Below are 19,846 nucleotides of genomic sequence, written 5' to 3'. Positions count from 1 at the left end.
ATTCGCCACTGTTGGTTGCGCTCTGCCCTGGGCTCTTGATTTTAAGCCCCTATCCGAGGAGTGGCGCCCTACGCGCCAAGCTTTCGCGTCGTCGCATATTCAAACCACGAGCTACTACGACTGGGTCTCCCTCCTTCAAAGCTTCGCTGTTCATCGTTCCTAGTACGAAAGGGAATCAACAGTAGGCGTCTTCTGTGTATGTGTGTGACGTTTGCGATATCCACAACACAAACAATACGGTTCGAGAAATCAGAAGACTACTGTGCGGTTTGTAGGGCCATAGTGGGTTCCAGCAGTCTTCGGAGCCCATTCTGAGGGAGATACATATATAAACGGCCAGGGGGCTTTTGATTTCCTTGACTTTGCCTGGTGCAAACATCCGCTTCTTCTTGAACACTCGAGGGCTGGTCCTTCGATTAATCTCCATCCCCGCTGCTTTGCCACTGGCAGTCCGTAAGTCGTCAATTCGGATCACATGTTCGGTCTCTTCCTGACGAGGACCATGGGGCCCGAACAGATCTACAATGCGCTTGTTCAACAGCCGCAGTTTGTTCCTCTCAACCATTACAAGTGGGATCTTGTTCCTCCTCGCAGTGCAAAGTGCAGCCGCTCCTGTCCAGCTCCAAATACGTGAATCTAGCACCAAGAGCCTTCAAATTCGCCCAAGGACCAACTATGCGGCACGGGCAGCAGCAGAAGCGCTCCTCCCTCGTATAGTGACAGGAGAGAAAGACCCAACTCCGAAGGATGCGGCCGAGACCCCTGCGGAAATGCGGGAATTGGAGGCATCGGAGCGATTACAGAGAACACAAGCATGGGTGCAAGCGCAAAAGGGAGTGTCGTACAAGAAGGTCTATCCAGGAAGAGGGACCGACGCCTCACATATCCCAACGACGTCCCACGACAAGTTCGCGAACCCGAATCCACCGCAGTGGATCAAGACTGCTAGAAGGCAGGGACGACTCATGCCTCCGAGTCGTAGACCATGGCGTCGAGTGACTGCGGCAAAGGGGCCAGAGGAGCAGGGGACAAACGGGAAAAACACTCAGCCAGGGCCAGCTGAAAGCGGGAAAAGGCCTGAACCCAAGAAAGCCGATCCTCTCCCGCCTGTTTCCCCGCCTTTCTCTGGAACGGACGGGAAAGGAAGTTCACAGACTCCCCAGACTGACCCGCCAGAAAACGGAAAGAAACCGGAGCCCAAGAGATCTAATTCTATCTCTTCTGCTTCTCCTGGTCGTGCACAGAATCTGGAGCCAGGATCGAACGGGCCCGGAAAGGGAGGTGTAGTACAGAGTACGCAGCCGGAGCCACCTGAACCCAAGGGATCCAATTCTGCATCGCCTGCCAGTGGTTCTTCTGGTAGTGCGCCAAACCTGGAGCCGGGTTCGAATGGGCCCGGAAAGGGAAGTGTACAGAGTCCCCAGCCGGCGCCTGAACCCCCGAGGTCCAATCCTGTCTCCCCTCAGGCAGGTCGCCCACAGAACCAAGAGCCGGGGTCGAACGGGCCTGCGACGGGAGGTAGGCAGAGTCCACAGCCGGGACCACCGGAAAGCGCGAAGAGACCGGAGCCCAAGAGATCTGATTCAATGTCGTCTTTATCTTCTGAAAAAACGCTCGTGGGTTGATTAGTCCAAGTCGCAGATAGAGCTAGTTCTGCTTCGACATGTCTGATAACGGTGTGTAGTTATGCATGTAGTTGAAATACAAAGCCTGGTGCCATACCGTCATTCATCATTCACCGAAAATCAAGCGCCCGTTTCCACAAGTACAGCCTTCAAGTGGACTGTTGCCGAAAGGAGTATGTCGGTGATACATGGATTGGCGCCGGCGAGAGGTATATAAGGGCGGGTGGGGACTGTTGACACCCTTGATGCTGCCTGGTGCAAACGTCCGTCTTTCACGAACTCGAGGGCTGGTCCTTCAATTATTCCTCCTCTTCTCTGTAAGTTCTCCTCTCTGATAGTCATCTTGCCGTATTCTAATGAAACCAACCATGCAATCCACCTACAGTCCAGCAATGCAATTGACAAACCGCAACCTCTTCCAAACTTTTACCAGCGGGGTCTTGGTGGTTCTGGTGCTGCTAGTGGCGCAAGGAGCAGGGGCGCCACTTACACAGCGAACCGAGTTCACCGCCGGCGCTCTTCGAGTTCGCTCAAGGGTGTACAACGCAGCGGGAGCGCTCGTCGCTCGTACATCGACCCTACACCGTCCAGCTCGTCACGTATCACAGGCCCAGTCTCGCGGGGATACGGCGCTGGAAAGCCAACGAGGAGCAAGGCCAACGCCCGCCGCCCATCTCCAGGAACTCGAGGCTCGCAATATGTTCGGTCGCATCATCGACAAGGTCAAGGACTACGTTCTACCCCCCTCACCCGCGCAGGCCGCCGTTAGACCTGTCAAGTACGGTCAAACGGAGTATGTGATGAAGACGCAGCAGAGGTATCAGGAGTTTTTGAGGAAGCAGGAGGAGGCGAGGAGGAAGCTGGAACAACAGGCGAGTGCGGGAGGGAGTGGTGCGCAGCTGAAGCCGCGCCCGCAGAGAGCTGATTCGGTGTCGTCGGTGGCTTCTACTGATTCTGGGAAGACACTCGTGTCGAGGCCGGCGACGCCGAAGAGGCAGGATACCACTGGCTCCATAAAGCGGCGATCCTTGTCCCTTTTGCCTCGTTCCTGGGAGTTCGAATAATTAAGCTATATCACAATATACTCATCATGTTTGTCTTCACACCCCAGTGCCACTGTCGTCAAACAGCCCGAGGGGGAGAAGGCCATCGAGTGAGGTCAGATGGAAATCAGGAACTTGTTTTCGAAAGGAGGGAAAGGATTCGACGATGCCGAGGGGCAAAGATAATGGAAATGATCGACATGATAGAGTAGCTATTGAGAGCAGAAGGGGGACTTGAAGGCGGCGGAGAAGAGAGAAAAGAGGAAAGCACTTACCCAAACCACACGAGTTCAATGGAAACTAAGATAAACCACAATGATGAAGAGAGTAAAGCATAATGAGATTCCAAAAAGCTACATTTTACAAAACCAGACAGCAGAAGCTACAAAGCGAGAATGCACAGAACAGAGATCCGAATGAAAAAAGGTAGAAGGGGATTGGAGGAATAATTTAAGCACCCAAAGCATCCAATGCTCGTCGCACACGGAAGCTTGAAGGAGTAGGCGAAGTCTCACCACCACCACCACCACCACCACCACCAGTCTCACTCGTAGTCGAGGTCGAAGTCTGCTCCGCCTCAGAAGATGTGGCAGATGTGGCAGACGACTCCATCGAGGACGAGGTCATAGACTGGCCCTCCGAAGCCGACATCTGACTACCGCCAGTGGGCACGGGGAAGATGATGGCCTGTGTGTCGGTCGAAGATTCCGTAGCAGCAGAGCTGGCTGAAGCGTAAGCAGAACTCGCCACACCCGAGTTGTCGTCGGTGCTGAGGAGGACGGTGTCGACGAGGTGGATGACACCGTTCTCGGTCAAGATGTCGGGTCGGATGATGCGGGCTGTGGTGTCGTCGCTGACGCGGACGTACAAGCCGGTGTCGTTGGTGGAGAAGGTGAAGTACTGCCCGGCGGCGCTGGTGAGATGTGGGCTGCCACCGTCGTCGTCATTACCAGTGCTGTTGGCGGCGTATTCTCGGAGGGTGGGGGAGTAGACAGTCGAGCCGTTCACGTACTGAAAAGCGATGTGAGCACAAGTGCAAGACGCAAGGTCAAGGGGAAACGTACGTGGTTCTGGAAGACGGCGAGCAACTCGGAAGGATCGTCCTGAATGCCTTGGATAGTCTCGTTAACCTGAGAGGTGAACGCCTCAGAAGCTGGAGCGAAGAGGGTAAAACCGCGGGTTTGTTGAAGAGCTTCGATGGCGGAAGTGTTGGATCCATCCGACCCTGGGACCTGGACTTGGTTGGCGACAGAAACGAGAGGTGCGTCGCCGACAGCGGTAAGGGCGGTGGAAACGTTGCCGGGTGGGATGAAGACGCCGTTGACTTCGAAGACGTTCAAGTTGCGCCAGCGAGTGCCATTGCCAACGGTCAAATTACCATTTTGTGACCTGCAGAAGGACGATGAAAATTGGGTTAGAGCTGCAAAGAGACGAGAAATGGGATGGCGTACATTTGGTTGAGGACTGTGACATTTCCGTTGGGTTGGTAGCGAGTCCAAGCCAAGACTTGGTTCTTGTCACCTTCGAGGCGAACAAATTGAGGGGAGTTGAGAAGAGTACGGCCGATGGTGTCGTTGGGATAGACGTTGGAGAAGAGATGGATGTTGCCCTGACCGCCCTGGGGTTGTTGTTGTCTGCGGACTGCCTGAACTGTTGGAGCACCTTGACCAGTGCCAGTCGGAGTGCCAGTAAGACATGTGCATGAACCACCTACTCCACCAGCCTGGCCACCTCCGCCTTGACCTTGTTGTCGGGGGAATACCCTGAGTGCAGAAGCAGCAGTAGGAGCACCTCGCCCAGTGCCAGTTGGGGTACCAGTCAGACATGTGCCTCCACCTCCGCCGCCGCCCTGAAGTTGGTTGATACAATTTGACTGAGGAACGCCAGTACCTCCCCCGCCCCCACCGCCGCCCCCACCACCTTGGGGGGTGCCAGTTGGGGTGCCAGTTGGAGTACCAGTCAGGCATGTACCACCACCACCTCCGCCGCCTTGGAGTTGGTTGATACAAGTGGACTGTGGAACGCCGGAGCCACCCCCGCCTCCACCACCGCCGTTAAGTGGCGTACCGACGACACCCTGTCGCAAGTCACCATAGACGTAATGGTAAGAAAGGTAGTCGGCGAGCGCGGTGCCATTGCTCGAAACTTCTTGGGGAACAGAAGAGACTACGAAAAACGCGTCAGCATCGGAAATGAGGCTGGCATGGAAAAAGCTGCTCACAGGCTTCGTTGGTCGGTGCAAACACAGTCCAGCTACCATCCGAGAGCTGAGAAAGCCATTGCTGACCGCTCTCCGTCTCGTTGGCTTGTTGGATGGCGCTCGAGAGGGAGCTGTAGCCGGAGTCGTTCAAGAATGTGAGGTATTCTTGAAGCTGGAATTGGGAATTGGAGGACCCTCCTGGTTGGGAGCCGCCAGCACCGCCCGCGACGGAACTACCAGAAGGGGAGACGGACTCTGAAGTCGCGGATTGGCTTTGGGAAAGAGAGTCGATGGTCGAAGAGGCGTCCTGGGCATTGGATCCGGTCAAGAAGGGGAGGGCGGCGATGGCGACGGAAAGAGGGAGTGCGATTGGGTGCATGCTGAAAATGATGTTGAAAGGTGACGGAGTGTTCTGCGATGTCGGCTTGTTGACTGTGCGGAAAACCAGGTGGGGTGGATGCAGTTCATGGTTCAGCTGTCGCCTGCTTTTATACCAATTCGAAGACCGAGGTCACCACAGACAAGACGGGTCTAGCTGAGGGTGCCGAGTCTTGCTGTCTCTGTCTGGTCGAAGGTGGTAAGGGTATTGGAGCTTGAGTGAACACTGTGTAAGTCAGAGCGACTCACGAACCAAAGACGACCTTAAAATCCCAACTGCGCACATGAACGTCGGTGTAGATTTCGTGTGGGGCAGACGAAACAGTTGCCCAAGACGGTGTTTGAGTTCCCAAACTTGGAGTAATTCTCAGTCAAACAGTCCCAAATGTCTACGGCGTATGCACCGCCGAGAGCCCCAAGTGTTTGGCAATGACTACGAGCAGATAGGTGTGGAGTTTAACGTGGCCATGGCGAACTTGTGCACCAGTCGATCGGAAACCAGACAGTCGTGACAAATGAGCATGGTTGTGCAGCAGATATACATGCAATAAAGGATATTATAGGATAATACAGTCTATTGACAAATGGCCATTAGCATTTGTGATACAGAAGTGACCAGTGTGACGAACCTAAGCATAATTTTAAACCAAAACACGGTCAGGTTGGTTTCTCCACGGATTACACGGGGACCATAAGTTCGCCCCAGGTCCGAACGGCAGCAATGCCACCAGCGAACAAAACAGACGCGGTCAAGATGCTAAGGTTTCCTGGAAGTTTCTCAGGTGAAAAGATTTCTTCACGAATAAATCTGTTTTTGAAATTCCATTAGGATTGCAATTCGCTGTCTGCTGGCGTCCAAACTCACCGAGAAAAGCCAGATTCGTCGGGATTTCCCAGACGCCTGCCCTGTGATGGGATGTGGGGAAGGTATGCAGGCTCTGCTGGGGGTGCTGCTCGTCGTGCCATTTCGTCGTCGTCGTCGCTGTTGAGAACGGTGAGGAAGAAGAAAAGTGTTGACGCCAACAGCAGTGACGATGTGGCCAGCGGATGCCATTAGCCTCCGAATCAAGCACGAACAAATACGGTAAGTCAACTTCAAACTCCGTCGCGGGAGTTCGAACCGCTTCCGAGTCGCACCTTTTGCCTTTCACCTCATCTTCTTGCAATCTTCTTGGACCCAGGAAAGTTCACACTAGAGAAGAGAAGTGACTGCTACGCGACACGGAAAAATCTGTGGTGTGAGAAGGCCTTTTCTCATTCGCTGGAATGTCTATTTTGCCTGTCGAACACCTTGATAAAGACGGCTCTCGGAGGTTTTCCTCCAACACTGTTTGAACCTCTAACAACATCTGGCCCCGCCACTTCACTCTGCTCAACTGAGTACCCTATCGTGGGATTAAACCTTCTCGCTACCGACATTTAACTCGGAGTCGACCTCTAGTTTCTACCACTGCCGACGAGCGCTACAAGGGATCACACGACACTGGTATTTTGTAACTGGGGGACGAAATGCAATGCTTCTCATTTGTCCGACTTTCTGCTATAACCCTAGCTGAATGCCTCGTGCACTTCCTATGAAGACCGCGAGCCTCTCAATCTCAATCTTGACTATATGCGACCCCCACGGGTCGGCCTAATGGTCCTGGATCCGGAAGCGTTGTCGTCCCTTGATCCCCCATGGGCCCGAAGCAGACAATAACCCAGTTCACCCAAAAGCACGGAACCTTCTTCGACTGTGTAAAAATTACGTCGGCTCCGGTCTCAATTCATTTCACAACATGCCTCACCCGCATCTTCCCTTTCCAGGGCATCGACTCGACAACTTCGGACAAATGGTGGATATCTCGAGGATATTCTTGTCGGAGGGCCGCAAAGGAAGTACGAATCTAATCCCTTCTCTTGCCCCGCCTATACCCTTACGCGCAGAACCCCTCGGTGCCGAACCTATGTCTGGCTTGGCCTACTTCTCTCGAAGACGGCCAAGTGTGCCATTATTCTAAGTATAGGATTCATCTCATCTCAATGTCCACTGCTGTTCCTCATCCTCCCGGTGTCGGCGATTCTTTCCATAGGGCAGCCAATCGGACCTCATGTCATCCTCAAAGCGACGATTCGATGACAGTCCTTCTGTACCACGAGTCTGGTAGGCCTGCCAAGACCGGAGAATCTGTGCTGGTTATGTGGTTGACTTTAGGCTTCCATCTGAAATGGTATCCTTCTCCTCCAGCAGCGCCAGGTCTAGTGACACTCATTTTCTCATCGCGCGGAGTTGCGTTCTAACGACGAGCGCTCCCTCCTTTAGGGAATTACTATACAAGAAACCACTCTGATGAACATACCCGCTGTCTCCAACAACTCTCTGATTTTCAGGGCCCTGCAATTAAGAAAAACTTCTCGACGCCAATCCTTGTGAACGATCAACTCGCTCGAGGACTCCCTTTGGACGATTTTGCCCAGGCTGTCACGCTCACATTCAAGTTTTTGACGAAAGCTTCCATGGATATTGATCGGGTTATTCTGCCGTTGAAATTACCATAGAAGGCTTTCAAACACTCAGGCTCCTTTCGCGAAGCTTTGGCGCCTGGGTTCCTTCGCGGTCACATGGACCCCAGAAGGCATCTCGCTCCTCTACGGACCCGGCTCGAGCAATGTTTCAAACAGGAAAGTGAACCAGTCAACTGTTCTCTATTCTTGCAACACCCCAGTTCACAGCGCCTGTCGAAGCTGATAGGACTTGATCTAGTCATCGAAAACGGTGCATTATCGGCAACTCAACCATCTGAGATCTGCATACCCCTCATCGATAGATGGAACACGGAACGTAAGTGAATTGTATTGAACGAGGGACTGAATTGACTCGCTAATCCTTACCTTCGGCGTAAGCGTTACTTACTTCGCATAGATATGCAATGTACAAAATGCTAAAAATCCACACCTCGTACTTATCCCACACACGAGCAAGGAAAACGAGAGGAGTTCTCGCGTTGTCAATAGTCCCCTCTGTTATCTCTCACCGTTAAAGACCATAAACGGATGCGCGGCTTTATCGTGGAATTCTATCGCACCTTGCTAGTTTCCCTTGGAACATGCCCTTCTATCCTTTCTCAACCCAACCAAAACGGAAATCCGACAGGGTCTTGACAGTTGTTCCTCGCCTTCCTACCTTCTTTTAGCCACTGGCATGACCGACAGGGAACAGCGAGGCGTCAGGTGGGTCCCTCCATCCCGTGGAGCTGCTTCTTCTGGTGACGTTAGAGATATCACAGTGATTCGAGCGTACTGGCGTGATTGTTTGCGCCGTCTGGGGCAGACAGTCGTCAACAGTGCAAGGCCCTGATGAAACGCATACGGTTGCCTCTCGCCTGTGCCGTACACGCCCACCAATGATTTTCATGGAGCGGAATTTATCCCGGTCGAGTTGACAGTTTCGAAGGAAAACATATCCTTCTGATGGATGTCCACGTCCATCCCACGGGCTATTCTTATGTTGACCGTGTTAAGAAACCGGAATGGACCTTCTGACTCGTTCAAGTCCCAGTGTCCAACGTCAGCCAACGTCCCGAGGTTATATGTCAGGAATATACTATTACAGGTAAGATAAAACCTCATGTCCCAAAGTACCCTATAAACCTAGATTGTTACAACTTCCCCTTGATCATGTGTTTGACCTTCTCTGGCTCCAAGACAGCCTGAGGGTACGGCAAGAACTGGTGACGGAGGTGCTCAGTTCCACCATCGACCGGGAGGACTTGGCCAGTGATATAAGCGGCAGCGTCGCTGAACAGGAACACGGTGGCGTTCTCGATATCCTTTACATCTCCCATACGCCCCACGGGGTACGCAGAGTTAAACCTCTCATCATGCGTCTTGGGCGAGAGGCGGTCCATGCCTTCCGTACCCGCGATGGGTCCAGGCGCAATAACGTTCGATCTCACACCATGAGGACCTTCCTCAACTGCCAGCACCGCAGATAAGGCGTCCACACCGGCTTTGGCTGCGGAGACGTGGACTTGGTATGGGGTTCCTGTGACGAGAGCAATTTGAGAAGACCGTCCCCGGAACCAGTTTATCAGATGACCACGAACCACTGTAGTGCAGCGTCGCGCTGACGTGAATGTAGGCACCCTTTGCCGCACGGACGTGAGCGATGGTTGCCTTGATGGTGTTGTACGTGCCAATCTGGATTAGACCCATCGTTAGTACCGGTACACATCAAGGTTTGGACGAACGGGCGTCTACGTACCGTGTCAATCTCCATCACCGTCTTGAAGGCATTCTCAGAGACACCAGAAATTGGCGCAAGGAAGTTACCAGCAGCACCTTGAAATGGAAGTCTCGCACAACCGTCCTTCGAACAGAAACAAAATAGTGGTGCCTACCACAAATGACAAAATCGATTCTACCAAACTTCTCGATGGTTTTGGCGACAGCTTCCTTCAGAGAAGCGGGGTTGCGAACGTCGGCTTGGGCTGGCAAGCACTCGCGACCGGTCTTTGCTGACAGCTCCTTTGCACTTTGCTGCAGACGATCGAGCCTGGAGGTGACAGGAAAAACGTAACGCGAATTGGTTAGCGAGGAACTTTGCCGTTGGATTGATACTGCCATACTTTCGTCCGACAATGGTAGCATTAGCTCCATGACGCATCTGAATGGAAGGACTTTGAGTATCTTCTAGTCAAGAAATAGGTGGAAGAAGCGCACCATGGCTTCCGTCATTCCCTTGCATATTCCCGAACCACCACCTGTGCAAAATAGCACCTTTCCGTTGAAAAGGTCGGTCTTGAAGACGCTGGTCGACGCGACGATGGGCTGGACGTATGCTTGGGGAGCCATAATGTGAATTGCGAATCAGGGAAGCCTTAAACCTGGTATTTAACGTTCGCCCGCCAGCAGCGTCATGATTCTGAATGAAATTCACGAGCAGCTGTAAGCCACGGCCGGCTGACCCGGTAACGACGGTCCCCGGAAGTCTTGGAAATTTCCAAGAATTTTCCCCGCGTTCCTATTGACCCCCTGGTTGATGCCCCTATTCGAAGCAACTTTGTGCGACGAGTAGCTGGAAGCTTACTATTGGTGCTACCTTGGGGACTTAGCCTCTCACAGCCAAGTCTATCCTTGACTTGGAGCTCCAAATTGATGGAAGACATCTGTGTGAGTGAGGCCTGGCAAGGAGGAGAGCGTAGCGGATGATACTCGGTGTTACCATATTTGGTAAGCCCGAGTCCCTATCTAGCGCCCTGGCGAGCCTTGAGGCAAGAATTAATTTCATTCCATGTGAGCTGGTCAAGTGGACTTCTCTTTCAGCGGATCTCCAGACGCTGGCGCAAGTGCCCCAGTCGCGAGCCACCATCATCTCCCGCAGTGTTCTGGGCGGCACTCCCCGTATTCTCGAAGATGTCCAAAGATCCCCAGGACGTTCATGCGACACTTCTAGAGGGCCAATCGAAATTCTACCTTGGCAAATGCCGATTGCATCACTTGCTCTTTTCGCATCATCGTAGACACTTGTAGGATCAAGTTGATGGGTGCTTGAGGTTGATGATGGCGTATGAGTTCCAGCGTACTGGAATGAGGGAAAATCCACCATCACAATTGCACACGGGGATTAGAAGGTGCGGAAACAGTGCACTAAGTCTTGCCCAGACGAGCTATCGAATATTCTAGGAAATGAAGAACACGTATGTGGTAGTAAGACCGAATGAATGTTGTGGAGCCGCCGGTTCTGGTCATCGTTGACTCCGAGGGAGCTCTCGTTCACAATGGAGAAACGATTCGAGTACTCCGGGTTACGCCTAGTGAGAATTTGGGGCATCTAACGTGCGGAACCGCATGTTTTACGAGCGAGGATCTACAAACAACCACGACACCAATAGATTTGAATTGAATTGCTAGCCATATAATACTATACGAATGAATTGAACCAGAATCGAGGACGCTATGACGAAACAAATACATGACTAATTGTAGCAACGAAAGATGGATAGCATATGCGGATAAACACCGTGGTCGGCGAACAAGAAAATAGAAAACCGTCACGACTATGCGGCGGTACATCATTAGGCGGTGAATAAGTGAAATGGGGATACATAATCAAAAGCTGTCGCGTTTTCTACTACTGGTCCTTTAGGGTTGAGACCCCCATCAGGTCCAGGTCACTGCGACCGTTCAGATAGAATTCTCTCGGCCACTGGTAACCCTGAGTTGCCCCCATCTGACCGCCACTCGATGGAGACTGAGATGAGTATCCGGGGATCGTGTGCACGGGAGGAAGTTCTCGGGACATATTGCGAGCAGGGTAAACCAGTGGTTCCCCAAGCCCTAGAACAGATGTTCCGCGGGGATCATAGCTGCGATTGGATGCCAGATGCATGGAATTCGACGGGGCATATTGGGAGGTGGAAGAAGTCGTCTTGTAGGAGGGTTGGTTGGGTTGGTTCGGGTTGGGACTGTATGATGGGTTCAGCGAACCAAATAGGTGCTGCTGGGACCCGTTGGAACTTCCAGTGCTGGAAGTCGGAGAGTGGCTCCAGTTATCCGAGGACCCAAGGCCGATCGGCTTGAGGTCTAAACTCGAATTAGTGCGGTCCTGGTGAAGACCGCCGGACCATAGTGAGGGCTCGCGCGGTATCCGTGCGTTCCAACCCTGCTGAGAGTTGAATGTTCCGCCGGACGAGGAAGATTGGCCATAACCGTAATTCCCGGTCGAATGTTGCAGTGACTGCTGGATTCGTGGCTGTTGAAGCAGAGATGGCGCCATGTTCTGGGACATACGATCAGATCCTGAGGTGTTAAAGGAAAGCCGGGGATCATTGGTGTTGCTCGGGTGTCGGAAGTAGAGGTCGTTGGAGGGATGGTGGGCGGAGCGAGCGGCAGGATATTTTATCCCAGATGGGTCACCAAAGAGGGGCGGTTCGTGTGATAGGCGGGAATAAGAGTGGTCGCTGCCAGCGTCGAAGTGGTCGTCGGGATCCGTTGGCGAGTCGAAACCTCCGCCAGGTGAGATCGCGTCGTCGCCCATGTCCCCCGTTATGTCATCCGGCGCCTTCAGACTGGCGTCGGAACGTCGCCGGCGACGCGAATTGTTTGGTCGTCGACGATAGACATAGTCAGGATATTTTGAGTTGAAGGAATCCTTCAAGAGTTTTGCTTGTTCTTGATAGAACTGTTTCTCCGACTAGGACAACGATTAGGGAGGGTGGACGGATGTGGGGGCAAGAACTATTTACCGCGGGCATCGTACTCCATTCTTTACTCAACAACTTGCTCACTTCTCCAGTGCGTAGTGACTGGTTTTCGGCTGAGACTTGAGGACGTCGGCGGCGAGCAAAGATCATGAAGGCGTTCATGGGCCTTTTCGGGGTTCCATCAGCGTTCAATGTTTGCGAAGTCAGTGACAGGTCGGCGCCGTCGACTAGGAATAATAATAAAGTAAGCTAAAGAAGGTCCAAGTATAAACCTAAAGTTCCAACTCACCTTCAGTCTCGTCGTGTTTTGCCGACTCATAACCGCCGCCATGATGATGCCCGTCTTCAGACCCGGATAGCGAGGCTGCGCGCTCCTCGCGTCCTGTAAAGTTTGACCGTAGACTCCGTTTCTCAGTGGGATGGTGTCCGTAGAGGGACTGCGAATAACTTTGAAGGCGGTTCATGGGGAGTTGGACGTGGTACGCGAAGATAGTGTTTATCTGACGACCGTATGCGAGAGAGGAGGATAAGGCGAGAGGGGCCCCAAAGATGATCGAGGCCTGTGCGGAGGTCTCAGATAGAGGAAAAGGAAAATAGAGCGAAAGGTCGTTATGGCGTAAAGAAGCCTAAGATATATGTTCCTGGCTTCAACGCTCCTCTTTTCTCTTTGTCGAAATTGGCGAGTGACTCTGATCTAAGCCCCGTAAGTCTGTTTCGGGAACTGACTGGATCGGTTTGGTTGATCGTCCAGCGAATCTGGCCCGTCGCTGAGTTCGTCACTACCCGGATTGATGAACTTCTTCAGCTTCCAACCCTGGCTCATTGGTACCCTCATTGATCCCCTTCCGAGAATTCTGAGCGATTGAGGTCAAACAAACTGCCTTTCTTGATGTTTCCTAATCCCACCATTTTACCGGGAACATATGCTTCCAAAACTGGGAGCTGGGTCCGCGCTCAAGACCAATAATTCGAGCGCACAAATACCGCTCACCAACGACCTCATGACGTTACATGCTCCCCACGGGCTTTTGTGGCGAGAGGACTCACCAGTACTGCGCAGATGGGTCCAAGGAGCCTCTGGCTGGGAGAAGGTAAGGCTGTACGGCATCCCGCCACTGTGGGTGCAAGACCCTGCAAACCCCCGCCAAATCCCACGAAATCAAAGGAGATGTCACAACAGTGTCAAATACGGTCTCTCAGCAAAACGATCTGAAGTTTAGATCCTAGATGTTGACCCGGAGAGATCTGGCTCGTTACCCAGGAGCCCAGATCTATTTCCCTTCTCTGTCTTCGAATATTTTCTGAAGACGTGTTTCACCAAACGGTCCCAAAATATATGGAGAGGCGAGAGGGTCTGCGAGGTTATAAGCGTTGTTGCTGTCGATGGCGAAAGCGCGAATTGAACCAGTAGTACATAATTGTACGAGCCGGATGGGCGCCAAACAGTCAGGGTCGACTCGACTTGCGGTTTCCACCGGACGGATACAATCGCACCTGTCATGCTTATTGGGCCAAGCGCTCCAAGGTGGGTGATGTCGCGTAGAGTTTGGATTCCCCGAAACAGGCGGGAGTATTACCAAAGATATACATTCTGAGACGCATTATCGCAGCATCCCAGTCCTCCTAGCGGGTATCCCCAGAAGAGATGTATGTCATAGTACGTCTGGTACTTTTGCTTCATCGCTGGCCATTAAACATAGCATTGACTATGTCGCTAACGTTATGGGAGGGTGTGGAATCTGTCGATCAAAGACTCAACGGTTTAGGTTGGCACCGTCGATGGACCGCTTGACATGAGAAAGCCCCAAGAACCTCTGGTTTCCAGAGGGTCGAGGTCGGTATGTTTGATTTCAAAAACTTCATTGCCGAACGAGTGCCAGCACAGTGGGAAATGGGCAGACAGCTCTTGTGACCAGCTAGAAGCATTTCAACAGCAACTGCCGTCGGAGGGAGCGAAGGAACGATCGAGGCAACTCAACATTCGTCGAAAACTTAGGCTTAGCCCCCGAGGGGTGGGCGGATGAACAGAACACGCTCGAAGCCCACCATGAGGAGCTTTGAGACATCCGTGATCTGAAGGAGCACTCTACCCACCATTTATGATGGCCGGTGTGGATGACGAAAGATGCCATAGATGCCTTTAGACGGCACCTCACAGAATCTGTCGTTACGCATCGATAAAGGCCCGTGGCGCATGGTCTCTGATATTTGGGAACGCAGCGCTCGACGAATCATACGCAGCCAACGGAAAGTGATATATTTGATGTTCAGTGGGAGGAAGTGACTTAGGAGGCGTCTTCGGAAACGAGCAGCATAGGCGCCAGCTGTCTTGACATATACCTTCAACTCCCTTCGATCACCAAGAACATCCCCTTATGAGTACTGACATTTAGGGTCCAGGCCCAGGGGAGGAAATTGGGCTAAACTCTGTGTATGTACGTTAGGACAGGAACGCCGTTAGTTTGCCTTTAAGATTGGACCAATGGGACTGGGAAATTAAGCGAGGCGGGTGGCAGATTGTTGCCGTTCCCCAGTCTTGGCAACAACTTATGGTGCTCGAAGAAGTTCGGAAAGTAGCTCGGGGGCTAGTCATGAGAAACTATTCGACATTCCGTCGATTGCTGCAAGACAGCGGGGGGATGAAGTTTTTACAAGAGAACTTTCCAGTCCGTTTTAGCCTCTCCAGACTCCTCTCAGGCGCGTTTCGAGTCGGAACGCGTTGGTGGCTATTTGGGGACAGAGGCGGATATGACGTAAGTGAGTTCCGAGAGGCGCGGGGGTCGAAAGAGGGTTCAAGGATCACGAGGATGGAAGTGGTCTGATGAAGGTTTGATAAGAGCCAGGGTTCGATTCTTCCCTTTCCAAAGAGCGAAGGCTCAAAGATATTCATTCGAGTTAGGAGAACAGCCGCCCAAGACAGAAAATGAAGGATACATTGACGGATGCGAGTGAGTAGCCACAATGTTACATGTATCAGAACATGATTCACCGTATGGTTTTCTAGATTTCCCTCGAACGGATGATCTCCGCGTCTATCACCTGGGATTGAAGGCAGGGGAGGTGGCCAACAGGATTGTAACTATCAGGGTGTCATGTTGTGCTGTAATTTGACTGATGTTTTCTCGTATCGTATTTTTAGATTACTGTGGGCTCGCCCTCCAGAGCGAATGGTCTCGCAAGCTTGCTGGACGCGGAACCGAAGCCATTTGTATTGTCCTCCGAGCGGGGATTCTTGACAATCACTGGGCGATTTCGAAATGTCCCTGTCTCTATTGTCAGTATTGGAATGGGCAGTCCCAACATGGACTTCTTCATTCGCGAAGTCAGGGAATGTGTTACAGGAGATATGGTAATCATAAGGTTAACCGTTTTGGCTTTGCCACCGCCTGTTGCCGAAACTCAGAGTATGTTTACTAAAGGCTGGGCTCTTGCGGTGGTCTTGTCGACATACCTGTCGGCTCCGTTGTCGTTCCAAAAGCGAGCGTGGCGATTAACCGGAACGTCGACTTCGATTTTGTTCATCCTGAGGACAACCGGGAACCCGCGTATCGAATCAGCAAGCCTGTAAGCCTCCTCCGCCCTCGATATCCGTCTACTGACCGCTTCATAAACGCATACGAACATGTATGCAGGTTTCCGCGGATCCGGAACTCCATGAGACGGTACGCAGCGGCAATAAATCAAAGAAATTAGTCTAAATTCTGACACGGAGGCCTTAACAACAGGTCCGCAAAGCCGTTCAAGGCGCCAAACCACCTCAATCCCAGGCCGTCATTCTCACAGGCACCGTCAATGCCTCTGCTGACAGGTTCGTCAACATTGTGGGTAATACAACACCGAGCGCGCTAACCCAAAACCAGCTTCTATTCGTCTCAAGGCCGCCAGACTTCGTTTCCGGACCACAATGAGGACTTGATTGCTCATCTGCTTCAGTCGAACCCGGAGGCTGCTACACTTGAGGTAAGTGATAACCAGTGGAAACCTATGCCATCCCACAGTCTATTGAAGTCGATCACGGTAGATGGAAACGTTCCATCTCTTCCATCTGGCACACTGTTGGAGTGGGCATTCAGCCAAAAATAGGCCATCTGCAACCGCGCCTCTTACGACAGGGCCTGTGAAGCCTGTAATGTCGCAACGAGAGACGTCAAGCCAGCCGGTGCCAGCACCCGCCAGTCAGGACACGGTGATCAAAGCAGCAGCGGTCCAGATGGTGTTCGCGTCTCGAACCTCTCAGGATTTCATTAAGCCCAATGAAGTGTCTGAGACTGAAAGGTGGACGGGACAGGTGTGTTCTCGCAGCCCTCATTCGCCTGTCGACTTCAGACCCTGAATCATTACATTAGGGCGTCTTAACGGCATTGGCCAATACCGCGATCCCAGACCAGGTGAATACTTTGTTCCCATCGACCTGAGCTCCACAAAGCCGTTCGTGCGCTAATCCCTTGATCCAGCGGCTACACCCGGAAGTTGGCAGCGTATGGGAACGGTCGTAGATGTTCCAGACAGAAGTTCTATTATGTGAGTCATGCAGGAGACGAACCAGCCCGACCAGACGACATAGCAGTCATCGATCCGCAAGATATGATGGGTTGGGATTTGCCTGTACCACTCCCTCGGGATGTCGACATCGAACAGTTCGTTCATCTGTTGTTACTATTAGTATGGCCCGCTATGTATGACAAGGACCAGGAGAAAATACAATAAACAATCGTGTCAAAGTGGATGTGGCCTATGAAGATGATAGTGGTTCATGGTCCGACGCATCTGATGAGTCGGAAGAGGTGGAGGCGTTGTCGTCGGCTGCTTCGTCCCCATCCCAGTCTGAGTCGTCCACACTCTCGTCGTCCGAAAGGGCTGTCCAAATCACATCTGTAACACCATGCTCCTCCTTGAGGGAAAGAGCCGCCTCTTCACTGATCAAGCGACAATCGTGGATCCGAATGTAGGAGATCGGGGAAGGGTTCAGTGCTTCCTGGGCTGCGAGGACGCCTGAAACGATGTTGACCGACGGTGCATTCCCACCTTCCCCACCACCCAAAGCCCCTCCTCCGTTCACCACAGCCTGCCGCGCAGATTTACGCAGAGGGCGAATTTTGCGCCCCAAAATCTGCGCGGCTTGTCCCATCACCTTCTGCTCACTTGACTTCCCGCCTCCCGGGGCGGTGGTAGCTGCCCCCGTGACGCTGGTCCCAACTCCATTCGGGGTGGCCGCAGAAGGAGAATGACCTTCTGGTCCCAGCGCAGCTCCGTTATCGTCGCCTTTCCTGGCACACACGACACTGAGCAAAACTGGGAGGTCCAGATCATCACACCCCCAAAATGAGAGTGACTCCAAGCGGGGACAAACCTTGACGCCACGACGTGTCCGCGCGTTCGCGGACGGCGAGGGGCTGTGGAAGGCAAGTGGGATGATGGCTTTGTCTTCTAAGACCCGGATTAGGTTCTCCACCCCGAGGCATGAATCGAGGGAGAGGGAGGTCAGCACGGGCATGTAGCCCAGTACAGCCTCAGCTCGCCGATGATCGATCGTGAATTGGAAGTAGGAGAGGGTGAGGTGGGTGAGATGGAAGAGCCGTGGATCGCGAAAAATGGATTCGATTCGAGGGAGGGATGGCCATGGCTTCGAAATGGTGTCTTCTTTCGTGGATTTAGGGGCTCTATCGACGTTGATAAGCTCGAATTTTTCGAGAACGGGGAATGCGAATTTGCGGAGAGCGGAGGAGGAGTAGTCGTCGTCCGGGCACTGGAAGGTAAGGTCTCGGAGTGATGGGAATTGGATTGCGGCCATTGGCAACGCGGTTGACCCATTTGCCGCTTCTACATAACCTCTCCATAGCAATGGATCTTGCCTAGCGTGCTTTCCATCTAGGAAGAGATCCAATCTCTCCACAGCCGGACATTGGAGGAACCTCATCACCCGATAAACGTCGCCGGCAGTCGGGTAGTTCCAGTTGATAGTTTTTAAGTGCTCGAGCTTAACGGGCAGCATTCGAACTACTTCAAGGCCAGAAGGGCCAGAAACTTCCGTGCCGTCAGGTGAAACAACGTCGAAGATCGGGACGGTGTTGCTGAGAGTGAGCTCTTCCAATCTTTGGGCTTGGGAAAGGATCCGAAGAACAGACGAAAGCTTGAGATAATATCGAGATAGCGAATGGGAGGAAGTTGGTCCTGTTTTGCGAGGGCCGAAGACCAACTCTAGCGATGACAAATTGGCGATATAGTAGCTTGGGAGAGTCGTAATAGGGACCTCTTCAAACTTGAGATGCTTGAGGTTACACAATGCCGGGGCAACCGCATTAGTTTGGAGCTCGTTGTTGCGGAGAAGCGCGCGGGATGCGCTCGTGAAGAGAGGAGGCCGAGCAGAAATGATGGATAAAGACGCGAACTCGAGTAGTGGGAGGGGCCAGGCCGGGTCGTTGAGAAATTTGATGACTGGGACAATTCCCTCTGGGCTTCGAGTACCGACTTCGAGGCGCTGGATTCGATTGCAGAGCGGTTTCAGAATGTCGATTACATTGACAGCAACGCCTCGTTCTGAAGCTGGGCCCAATCCAAGCAGACTCTGGCTGTTGGCATCGCCCGTGTTCCAAATCCGCACCTTCAGAGGAACGGTCCCAGAACGAGACACGAAGTTTTGGTTTCGCCTCACATCGCGGAGGGAATACAATCGAAAATGGAGGTTTGACCAGATTTGCGGTGTGCTGCGCGCGACATCCCGCCATCGCCGGCAGACTTGCGACAACAGAACGGGGACAACCAACGGTTTCGGGGACGATTCCGGCCGCTCGGAGACCTCCAATTCCACTGCAATTGCGAGAATCTGCCCAATAAGCTCGTTTGGAAGCCAGTTTATGGGCAAGCCTAGGGCGTCCAGTTCTTTGACCCGTTCTTCTAAATTTCGCCGTTCATGAGTCACTGTCGCCTTGAGGTCGGTAAGCTGTTTAATCAAGCGTTCATAGTCGCTTTCTTGACTTCGTAAGACCTCGAGTTTAGCACCTAGAACGAGCTTTTCTCGAAAAATCCCAGAGATGGGCGGTCTGGCCATGGTGGTGGTTGGGTAGAAAGCCCTGGCGCGGGAGGCAGTGAGTGACGCGTCCGTCACAACAAATATTGGTCACGTGGCCGTGACTGCAACGCGTCCGTGTCACGCTGCCACGCGATCCAAGTTTGCTTAGGCCCCTCTTGTCTTCTTTCCACAACCACTACCGCGGCTGGACGATCTTAGCGCTAATGTCCCTGATATATCTGCCTTATTCAAAGGAGAAAAATGACTGTTTGCAACTGGCAAAACGTTCATCTGGCGATCAGTTCGTGGTTTGCATACAGATCAGCAAAGCGATGCTAACGGCTTCGTAGTACGTCCCGGCCCCTAAGTCTATGCATATGCAAGGGGCTGGGAAATGTGTCAGGCAT

At 52.7% G+C, this 19,846-nt stretch overlaps 9 protein-coding genes across 9 annotated transcripts; 4 read left to right on the top strand and 5 right to left on the bottom strand.

The window, feature by feature from the left end:
* Nucleotides 1–524: 524 nt before the first annotated feature.
* Nucleotides 525–1,625, top strand: CC1G_05839 (hypothetical protein; the record flags this gene model as incomplete). Its single annotated transcript, XM_001834650.1, has 1 exon — nt 525–1,625. One exon carries the CDS (start codon nt 525–527, stop codon nt 1,623–1,625), a length of 1,101 nt encoding a protein of 366 aa, XP_001834702.1.
* Nucleotides 1,626–1,993: 368 nt separating this feature from the next.
* On the top strand, nt 1,994–2,689 carry CC1G_15383 (hypothetical protein; the record flags this gene model as incomplete). Its single annotated transcript, XM_002910059.1, has 1 exon — nt 1,994–2,689. The coding sequence occupies one exon, from the start codon at nt 1,994–1,996 to the stop codon at nt 2,687–2,689; it is 696 nt and encodes a 231-aa protein (XP_002910105.1).
* Nucleotides 2,690–3,118: 429 nt separating this feature from the next.
* Nucleotides 3,119–5,247, bottom strand: CC1G_05838 (hypothetical protein; the record flags this gene model as incomplete). Its single annotated transcript, XM_001834649.2, has 4 exons — nt 3,119–3,679; nt 3,733–4,057; nt 4,120–4,834; nt 4,890–5,247. The coding sequence occupies 4 exons, from the start codon at nt 5,245–5,247 to the stop codon at nt 3,119–3,121; spliced, it is 1,959 nt and encodes a 652-aa protein (XP_001834701.2).
* Nucleotides 5,248–5,924: 677 nt separating this feature from the next.
* Nucleotides 5,925–6,212, bottom strand: CC1G_05837 (hypothetical protein; the record flags this gene model as incomplete). The annotated part of the gene is made up of 2 exons (XM_001834648.1): nt 5,925–6,054; nt 6,112–6,212. 2 exons carry the CDS (start codon nt 6,210–6,212, stop codon nt 5,925–5,927), a joined length of 231 nt encoding a protein of 76 aa, XP_001834700.1.
* A 1,056-nt stretch (nt 6,213–7,268) lies between these two features.
* CC1G_05836 (hypothetical protein) lies at nt 7,269–8,583 on the top strand (the record flags this gene model as incomplete). The annotated part of the gene is made up of 5 exons (XM_001834647.2): nt 7,269–7,389; nt 7,549–7,757; nt 7,990–8,067; nt 8,149–8,248; nt 8,420–8,583. The coding sequence occupies 5 exons, from the start codon at nt 7,269–7,271 to the stop codon at nt 8,581–8,583; spliced, it is 672 nt and encodes a 223-aa protein (XP_001834699.2).
* A 301-nt stretch (nt 8,584–8,884) lies between these two features.
* CC1G_05835 (2,4-dienoyl-CoA reductase) lies at nt 8,885–10,079 on the bottom strand (the record flags this gene model as incomplete). Its single annotated transcript, XM_001834646.1, has 6 exons — nt 8,885–9,270; nt 9,332–9,425; nt 9,490–9,566; nt 9,626–9,780; nt 9,854–9,891; nt 9,948–10,079. 6 exons carry the CDS (start codon nt 10,077–10,079, stop codon nt 8,885–8,887), a joined length of 882 nt encoding a protein of 293 aa, XP_001834698.1.
* A 1,279-nt stretch (nt 10,080–11,358) lies between these two features.
* Nucleotides 11,359–12,894, bottom strand: CC1G_05834 (hypothetical protein; the record flags this gene model as incomplete). The annotated part of the gene is made up of 3 exons (XM_001834645.2): nt 11,359–12,420; nt 12,473–12,657; nt 12,720–12,894. The coding sequence occupies 3 exons, from the start codon at nt 12,892–12,894 to the stop codon at nt 11,359–11,361; spliced, it is 1,422 nt and encodes a 473-aa protein (XP_001834697.2).
* Nucleotides 12,895–15,307: 2,413 nt separating this feature from the next.
* On the top strand, nt 15,308–16,763 carry CC1G_05833 (uridine phosphorylase; the record flags this gene model as incomplete). Its single annotated transcript, XM_001834644.2, has 8 exons — nt 15,308–15,378; nt 15,435–15,505; nt 15,570–15,790; nt 15,850–15,994; nt 16,063–16,092; nt 16,156–16,238; nt 16,291–16,390; nt 16,452–16,763. Exons 1-8 carry the CDS (start codon nt 15,354–15,356, stop codon nt 16,761–16,763), a joined length of 987 nt encoding a protein of 328 aa, XP_001834696.2. The 5' UTR covers nt 15,308–15,353.
* A 399-nt stretch (nt 16,764–17,162) lies between these two features.
* On the bottom strand, nt 17,163–19,478 carry CC1G_05832 (hypothetical protein; the record flags this gene model as incomplete). Its single annotated transcript, XM_001834643.1, has 1 exon — nt 17,163–19,478. The coding sequence occupies one exon, from the start codon at nt 19,476–19,478 to the stop codon at nt 17,163–17,165; it is 2,316 nt and encodes a 771-aa protein (XP_001834695.1).
* Between the last annotated feature and the right edge of the window lie 368 nt (nt 19,479–19,846).

Source organism: Coprinopsis cinerea (assembly GCF_000182895.1).
Source record: "Coprinopsis cinerea okayama7#130 chromosome 12 map unlocalized cont3.12, whole genome shotgun sequence".
In the NCBI taxonomy this organism is placed as follows: Eukaryota; Fungi; Basidiomycota; class Agaricomycetes; order Agaricales; family Psathyrellaceae; genus Coprinopsis; species Coprinopsis cinerea.
This window is presented reverse-complemented; position numbering and strand designations above follow the sequence as displayed.